The 9110-nt window shown below is 49.0% G+C and overlaps 1 protein-coding gene across 1 annotated transcript; it reads right to left on the bottom strand.

The window, feature by feature from the left end:
• Window positions 1-6: 6 nt before the first annotated feature.
• On the bottom strand, window positions 7-7878 carry LOC116272749 (golgin subfamily A member 6C-like; the record flags this gene model as incomplete). The annotated part of the gene is made up of 11 exons (XM_031661522.1): window positions 7535-7878; window positions 5745-5864; window positions 3733-3813; window positions 2841-2879; window positions 2526-2576; window positions 2344-2425; window positions 2141-2247; window positions 1017-1103; window positions 802-909; window positions 521-608; window positions 7-134 (listed from the first exon to the last, which is right to left on the bottom strand). Coding segments are annotated over exons 1-11 (975 nt in total), but the record flags the coding sequence as incomplete, so codon positions are not given.
• Between the last annotated feature and the right edge of the window lie 1232 nt (window positions 7879-9110).

The following is a 9110-nucleotide window of genomic DNA, read 5'->3' as shown; positions in this document are numbered from 1 at the left end:
GGCCTGATTGTTTTCCACCTGGGATTGGAGTTTTCCCACCAAACTCTCCACCTCCTTCCTCAGGTGTTTGGCCTCATCTTGTAGCTGTTCCACTTCAGACGGCCCTGCTGGGTCCACTGGGGATGGAGGCTCAGCTGAGAAATGAAGCAGACAATAAGGGCCTCTGGATTCCCCACCCACCACCCCCCCTCAAAGAAAAAGCCCTCCTTTTGATGCACAGCTCCTCTCAGGCTTCCCAAAGTTGGCCTCCCTGCTAATGATTCCTCGCACCCGATGGTAGCCAATTTCCCAGCCATGTCAGATAGAGAGCACTGTGGGTGGCTGACAACAGCACTCCTCGCTCTTAGCTGATGGGGACCCTGAGGCTCATGGAGATGACAAGACTTGCCAGCTGCTGGCACAGACCTCTTTCCCTCTGCCTCAAAGCCCTTCCATTCACCCACCTCCCTGGGGCATTCTAAGCCACCCCACAGCCGTCTGATGCCAGTCCTGCCCCCAGGTCACACCAGCCCCATCTTACCCATCTGGTGTTTGCGTTCGGACAAGCTCCTCTCCAGCTCCTGTATCCGATGTATGTCACGCTTCTTCTCCTCCTTTAATGTGCGAGCCTGCCCAAAGCACAGGGGGAAAGGGCCCTGGAGAGAGGGGCTGGTGGCTGGACAGGCTACCATCTCCCTCTCTGCCCCCACCTCCACAAAGCCCAGACCCATGACCACCTCTAGCTATACTCTTCCCATTTTACAGATGCCCAGAAAGATCCAGTGACCTATCTAAGGTGGGGGCTGAAGGGTCAGGTCTCACCTCCACCGACATTTTCCACATCCTCTCCTGCCACCGGGCCCTCTCTCCTTTTATATGTTGAACATATTCGTCTCTTTCCAGTTGCACTTGTTTAAGTGACTCTGTCACCTGCAAGAATGGCCACAGAAGTGAGGAAGGGCTGTCACTGGTCCTCACCTGCTCCTGGTCAGCTGGGATCATCTTCCCTCCACATCCCTCCCTCTGCAAAGCCTCACCTGTGTCACGTGTGCGTTCAGCAGCGCCCGCTCCTTTAAGGTCTGCCGTAACTGCCGCTGGAGGACTGCTTCACTGCGGTTCGAGGACTGGATGGTGAAGAGTGAGAAGTTTTGATGTGGGGAGCCCAGGCAGTGCCCCTTAAAGGGCTAGGGCTAGGCTCAATGTACAACTTGATCAGTAAAGATCAAGGCATTTCCAAGCCCGTGGCCTGGTTTTTAAAAGAACTCAGTAAAGTTGGAAGGGACAGGGAAAGAGATCGAACTTACAGCTGGCTAACGGAGGCCCAGAGAGATCAGATAACATTGCTGTTGTTATTACTGTTATTAATACCACTGTTTGAACCTTTATGGAGTGCTTCACCAGGTTCCATACTAGCAATCCCATGTAATCCTCACAACCACCATATGAGACAGTTACTAGGATTACCTCTATTGTGTAGATGAAAAACATGGAGTGTTCGAGGTTAAGTGCTTGCCTAAGATCACTGAGACAGAGCTGGGATTTGAACACCCAGGTCTATCCGATTCTCTAAGCCCATTTTCCTTGCTGGGCATGGGGGCACAGAAAGGAAGGGGAAATTAATCTTTTGTTCACTTTTTGAAAGGATGATACATTCGCATAGTCCAAAACTCAGAAGGTACACCATGGAAGTGTCTCCCAGCCGCCCTGTTACTCTCTCCTGAGTTTTTTGCGAACCCTTGCAGACATGTTTCATGTATATTATCATAGTATGTATGCACACACAGACACAGACACACACACACACACACCTTTCCTCTCTCTACAGAAATGGTAACGTACTAAAGGTACTCTTCTGTACCTTCACAGTACAATACCCAATACCCCACCTAGGATTTGGCCAAGGCCACAGCCAGGTAAGGGCAGGGCAGGCACTTGGCCTTCAAGCTGTGTGTGCAGTGCTCACTCCCCACAGTGCCCCTCAACTCACCCACAGCAGCTGACTCAGCCCCAGGCTGTCTCTAACAACCACACACAATAGCAGCTAGAAATGAGCATGCTGCCTTCTGGGCAGGACACTGCATCCTGCAGAAGGGACCTTTACACTCTCTCCTCCATCTGGGAAGCCAGGCTGCCAGGGGACGGGGCAGTTGGTTGGACTCACCCTGTCCTCTTCCTGCTGCTGTGTAGACAAAGCAGAGAGAGCCCGCTCCAATTCTTGAATACGCTGTAAAGAGTATTGCAGGCGGCCGGCCAGATCCTTGGACTCTTCTGTAATGACAGAGGTGGAGATGGGGCCCAAAGGACTCCCCTTAAAGACCTGTCTAAGTGCCAGGTTGAAGGATGATGGGGTGCCCAGATTCCCACCTTCGAAGTGTCTGGCGGCACGTTTAGTATGGTAAAGGGTGGTCTTCAAGTCTGCCTTTTCCAGCGTGAGGATGTTGATTGTCTGAAATGGAATGTTTGGGAGAAAAGCCAAGCAAGTGCTGAAAGAGAAGGAAAGAAACATTCTCCGGAGGACAGGAGAAAACTCCCCACCCTCCACTCACCTCTAACTGCTCCGTTTGTGCTTTGTGTATTTCATTGTTTGCTTTCTTTTCCTATAGGAAGAGGAAGACAGAGCTCTTACCAAGGGGAGGCAGAGATGGCACAGCAAGAGACATGCCCCCAGAATGCCACAAGTGCCCCAGCACAGGCCCACCCATGGGACCAGGTTATCAGGGACCCTGTGGGGATGTGGTGGAATCTGAGGGATGTGCCTTCTTCCCCAGGCTGGCAGTGGGCGAGACTAGACTGGTGCCTCTACATCTGAGTGCCCCCAAACCCAGCAGTCATGTTGTGAGCAAACAAAGAAATCACGTTACTTCTTCCAGCTGACGTTCCACTTGTTTCTTCTGTTGTTTCTGTGGGGAGAGTCAAATTCAGGTGACTGAGGGTGGCCCCCTCAACTCTATTCCCCAGACCAGGAAGCGGTAGACAGGTGCCAGGAATGAATTTTAAAGACAACGTTCTCAGACCCAATGGCAACATGAACTGGTCAACTCTCCTCAAGCTCGCAAGGACAGAGGATTTGGGTCTTTGTTGGTTTTTGCCCACAGCCACAGAACTCAAAGTCTGAATCTGGATTCTCTCCAAAGGACAGTAACATAAACCTCTAGGGACGGAGTCTGAGAAAGGCCCACCCTTCTGCCAGCTTGTGATTGAGAAAGGTGCGTTCATTCAACAAACATTTACTGAGCACATACGAGCCAGGTACAGTTCTTCACAGCAGATATAAGAATGGAAAAGGACAGACGGAGCCCTTGGCCCTCGGGTTTACATTCTAGGAGCCTTTAATCTCAGACTCTCAGAGCTAACCCGGAACCGTTGATGCTCTACCTCCTTCCGGAAACACCAGCATAAGGAGGAAGTGGCAATCCCAGACTCAAAAGAGCAAATTAGGGACTGAGTCATGCAGAACCCCTGACAAACATTCAGGCTGGCGCTTCCCTGAAGAGGTGACAACCCAGGGCATGTGTGGGACTGGAGCAGGGGGTGTCTGGAGAAGAGAGAGAAATTAGAAGCCAAAGAGGACAGTGACAGAAGAGCCATGCTGCATGCTCCTTGCTCTGGGGTCCCTCCAGGTGAGGCCTGGGTGCTCCAGCTCCCCATTTGCCCTTGGCACCAGGGGACCCAGCCCCTTTCTTCAGAGCCCCAAGGGGAAAGTAAAGCCCAGGATTGGCAGCGTGGAATCACAGGACCCCACTGGACTCTTACCAGTGATTCTATGTTTTCATAGAGTTGATTGATTGTTGTGGAGCTTGAGTCCAGAGCTACTTCCAGTTCTTGGTTCCGGCTCTGAGGCGCATGCAGAGAGGAGCAGTTGGAGGAGGATTGTGGGAAGAGGTAGAGAGAACAATCATTAGGGCTGGGGTGTGTGTGGGCTGTCTCAGCTGGCAGAGGGGCACCCAGCCCCCACTGTGAGAGGAGGTTGGAGGGCTGGCCTACAGGGTCACTGCACCTTGGCTCAGGGCCTCTTACCTCCAGATCCTTCAGGGTAGCAGATGATGCAGGAGTAATAAAAAAGAGAAATTAAAAAAAAAAAGAAACTTACAGGGAAACAGTTATGGATATAGAGAAAGTATAAAAACAGCAAAGGGGCCGGGCACAGTGGCTCACGTATGTAGTCCCAGCACTTTGGGAGGCTGAGGCGGGTGGATCATTGGAGGTCAGGAGTTCAAGACCAGCATGGCCGACATGGTTAAACCGCATCTCTAATAAAAATACAAAGATTAGCCGGGCGTGGTGACAGGTGCCTGTAATCCAGGTTACTAAGGAGGCTAAGGCAAGAGAATCACTTGAACCTGGGAGGCAGATGTTGTAGTGAGCTGAGATCGCACCACTGCACTCCAGTCTGGGTGACACAGTGAGACTCTGTCTCAAAAAAAAAAAAAAAAAAAAATCCCCAAATCGCACATGCCTGCTCTGTATGTTATTCCCAAGTTACTTTTAAACTTTAAGGTCTCACCATTTCCAAGATGATAAAAGATGCGGGGAAGGAAAAAAACCCAATCAATCAAGCAGGTGAAGAAGCAGACATAAACAGGATGAAGGTTAATGGCAGCAACATAAAACAAGGCAGAGGCAAAGTATCCCCCAAACCAGAGAAGCCTCAGGGGCATGAGGGGCATGCACAGCTGGAGAGAGCAAGCCAGAGAGGGGTCTCAGCACTGCCTCACCTTCCACTTGTGCAATGGGGGAGCGCTACCCCACTGGAATGGTTAAGGTTGGACACCAGCACCTTCAGAATGTCCCGAATCTATAGGAGGGGACAAGGGAAAAACAAGGGCAGGGGGAGAAAGACAGAAGTGGCTTAGAGAGAAACAAAAAAGTCAGGGTAGGAGGAAGATGTGGTTTCAGGAAAATAAAACGCTGAGGAAGAGCAGAGGAGATTGAAACCATGGCCTGTGCCATTCTTCCAAATGGCCACCTGCTGCCTTGCCAGGGGCAGGAACAAATAGATGGAAATGTTCCCTGAGCGATGCAGTCACAGGGTGGAGTCACCTGACCAACGCAGCTCTTAATATGCTCACTGGACCCCTCTCCTCAGGCCCAGGACATGGACGATGAATCTGGTAGAGCTCCAGACCTCCACCTCTATTAAAAAACCAGACTCCTGACTAAGGGTTCACTTGAACTAAGGGGGCTCCAGCTAAAAAACAAGTTTGAAAGACACTGATCTTATCCAGTATCATCTTACAATGGAGAAAACTGAGGCCCAGGGTAAGAAGTGATTTTTCTGTGGTCACCCAGCAAGCCGGTGGCAAATTAGATCTTCTCTTATGCCTAGTGCCTGGGGCTCTCCTCACCACACCCTGAGCCCCCTTCTGTGACTCCTAAAGGGACAGCTTGATAGCAAGTGGCTGTACTCATTGGCCCAGCTCCCCCTTGAGACTGGGGATCAGGAAAATCAAACAGCAATGACCATTTCCTGGGTATCCTGGGTGTTCACAGCAGGACATGTACTAGGGATTAACATAAAAACAACTACAATATGGAATATCATTTGAACTTCAGAAACGAAAATCAAACAACACTACCCCTATTTTATAGATGTGAAAAGAGAGGCCCAAAGAACTCTAGCAACTTGCCATAAATCAGATCCCTAGCCAATGGAGAGGCAGGATTCAAACCCAGAATTCTTAACCAGTACCCAGCAATCTTCACAATTACCCTCTACCGCCCCCTTGGGCCCCCTGTCCCCAGGAGCCTGGCCAGCCAAGACTCACAGCCCCAGGTGAGTGGCAACCACCAGAAGTGGTTGTCTCAGGGCTACTGCCAGTTTTCTTCTTTTTTGTCTTCGCTCCTGGCGGAACACCAGGGCTGTTCCTCTGCTGATATTCTTTTAGCTGTAGGAAAGAAGAGCAGTAATACTCATGAGAACTACCAGTCCCTACAGCCATATCCCCCTTTACAGTTTTTCAAAATACTCTTATACACCATCGGACTTAATGCCACCAACAACTGTACAAGGTGTTTTCACAATCACTTACTGATTGAGAGGGATGGATATTATGGCTAAAAAAAAGGGAAGGTGGGCAATAATGGAACTTAAACTCAGTCTTCTGACTCCAAGCTCTGGGGTTTTGCCACGAATCAGCAGCTGCCAGAGACCAAAATCAGAGCCAGAGGTATAAAACTAAACATTAAGTAGGCAGGAACTGCACACTGTGTGGTTTGGAGTCATATATCCTCACACGTCTGTAAGTGTGAAGAAGTGCACCAGGACCTCTCAAACTTTTATATCCATGTGTCCTCATGGCAGAAGGCAGCTTTTTTGTTAAATCTGGGACTTTATCAGAAAAAGGACAACCCAAGTCTCATTTCAGAGAGAAGTCTGGTATACTCTTAGAAACGTATGTGACTGTCATCCCTAAGTACATTAACGTTTTTTCTCTCTCAAGAGAATCAAGGGAAACTGATGCTTCAGAAAGATCTCCCACATTTATCCTGTGGCACTCAAAGTACCCCAAGTTGAGATGATATGAGGAAGATTCAAGCTGTCAAGTTCAGTTTCCCAAGATCTATTCCACAGAAGATAAGCAAATCTCACTTCAGAGACCACTGACTGAAGGGCAGTCTGGTCCCAGAACTGTGGAGAATTAGAATATGAGGTGCAGAACTGAGAAAAACATGTTAAAGTCTCTCTGGAGAGTAGAAGGCTGGGAGAAAACCAAACCAAACCCATTCTCCCATTGCCACCCACAGATACTGTCAACCTTTGAGTCTCACAGGGGAAGTGTAGGCTTTTCACAAAGTCAATGTCTATGCAAAGGGAGTAAGGCAACCTGAAACCTGTTGCTCCTAAGTCCCATAGTCCCCATTCCCCTCCCAGCTGGAAATTTGTGCTGTGGCCAGAGGAACCAGAAATGGGGCGAGAATGCTTAGGGGACTGGGTTGTAAGATCATAGGCCAGTCTTGCAGCAGTAATGACAGTTCCTAGGGGGACTGTGACATCACTACATTCCACTCCTCCTGGGGGTGGGGGGAACCACATCAGTGCAATGGCTGAGTTGCTGATCCATGATGGGGGAGTGGGACATAGGGCTGGTACCCAGGTCCTTTTAGATGCCAGTCCAAAGAGCCCAGGGTGGTCAGGCTTGGTTCAGCAGGAGGGGAGAGTACAATCTGCAGCAGGAAACCCCAGGAGTCACCAGCCCAAAGTCACCTAGGGATGACTGGCGATGGTTTGCAGCTGCGACTCGGGGGACCCAGGTCCTCGGACAGCTGAGCCCAAAGAACCCAGGGAGGTTGGGCTTGGGGCAGCAGGATGTGAGGGGCGAGTATGGAGCAGGGAGCCCCTGGAGTCACCTGCCAAAAGTCACCATGGGGTGACGGGCAAGGGCAGAGGCTGGGCTGCTTGCTGAGGGGGCAGGGCTGACTGATGAGACTTTGGTGGGGGGAGCCCAGAGTTGCCAGGGTTAGGGGTACCTCAGGAGTGGTGTGTACTCTGGCAGTGGTCTTGTCATCGGAGGGGATCTCTGGCTAGGTTGGGGGACCATGACCTGTTGTGTCTTACCTTTTTCTTGGCTGCTGCCAATTGACTCTGTCGAGTCTCTTCTAACATCATGGGGTGGGGAGGGAGGCAGGGTTGGGGCCACATCAGCGAACACCTCCAGTCACCTACCAGGCGGCTGTGTGACTGAGCCAGAGGAGGCGTAACCAGGGCTCCATTAGAATGCAGAATGGGGGCGTGGCCTTAATTCTCCAAGCCCATTGGTCAATGAGAAAGATAAAAGGGAAAGGAGGCGTGGCCAGGGAGCAGTGTGTCCAGTAGAACCTGTGGCATCACAAGGAAAGCTGCCCATGCAACTGCTGTCCCCGCCCACTTGGGGAGAGGGGTGGGGCCTGCCTACTCCGGGAGGGGGGTGCTGGTTTTTGCTTTAAAACGTTCAAAATAAACTTTAAAAAATATATGTGTTTATACTCTAAATATATGTGTGTCAGTGTGTGTGTGTGTCCACATGTTCCTCCAGAGCTCTCTTCATTATCCAGCTTCTATGCATGGTCTATGATTTTGGCCTACATTTTTCATCTTCAGATGGAGTACAAGAATTACCAGTATTACCTCAATTGAGATAGATCCTATAAAAATGGAAAATCCATAGCATGTTTGATGATTAATGAAGTGGACTATATTATCCAACATTCCGAAAAGGTAAAATAATCACAATGATTTCTCTTTTTTGGAAAAACATTTCTTTTATTCTCCTACATTATTAAGATTTTTTTAAAAAACAAGGAACATGTCTAATATCTTTAAAAACACAAAGTTTTTGGGCTGGGTGCGGTGGTTCACACCTGTAATCCCAACATTTTGGGAGGCCTAGGCGGGTGGATCACCTTAGGTCCGGAGTTCAAGACCAGCCTGGCCAACATAGTGAACCCCCGTCTCTACTAAAAATACAAAAGCTAGCCAGGTGTGGTGGTGGGTACCTGTAATCCCAGCTACTCAGGAGGCTGAGGCAGGAGAATAACTTGAACCAGGGAGGTGGAAGTTGCAGTGAGCCAAGCTCAGGCCACTGCACTCCAGCCTGGGCGACAGAGTGAGACCCTGTCTCAAAAGCAATTGAACAAACAAACAAACAAAAAGGATAAAGTGGAAGCATCTGTATGCAAGATTGAAGTCATGCTTTCCATCTATTTTTTTTTTCACCTCTCCTTTTTTTCTAAAACACTGTATCTTAAGATCTTCCCTATGTTATCAAGTACTCATGAGCATTATTTGAATGGTTGTATCAGAATCCATTATCTGGACTCATGGTCATTTATCCATCTGCAGTTGCTGGACATACTGCCCTTTCTGCCACACTCAGTCACCCTTCTGAGTGTGTCCAGTTATCTACTAATACACATACTGGTCATTTAGGACTTAAAGTTAAGAATAGTTATTATGGTTTCTAACACTTCAAAAAAAATGTATCTTCCTAAAATGGCTTGGTGGTTATACTTTTAAAGCAAAATAGACAAATGGATGTTGAAATTAATGTTTTGCTTTCTTCTTGTATCTATTTTCACTTCTCTGTCATTTTGATGGAGAAAGTTTCATGTGGAATGATTTTTATTTCAAAACAGAAATAGCATGTGACATGAGA

The sequence above is a fragment of the Papio anubis genome, unplaced genomic scaffold (assembly GCF_008728515.1).
Source record: "Papio anubis isolate 15944 unplaced genomic scaffold, Panubis1.0 scaffold1823, whole genome shotgun sequence".
Lineage (NCBI taxonomy): Eukaryota > Metazoa > Chordata > Mammalia > Primates > Cercopithecidae > Papio > Papio anubis.
The sequence above is the reverse complement of the archived record's forward strand: the minus strand, read 5'-3'. Positions and strand labels throughout refer to the sequence as shown.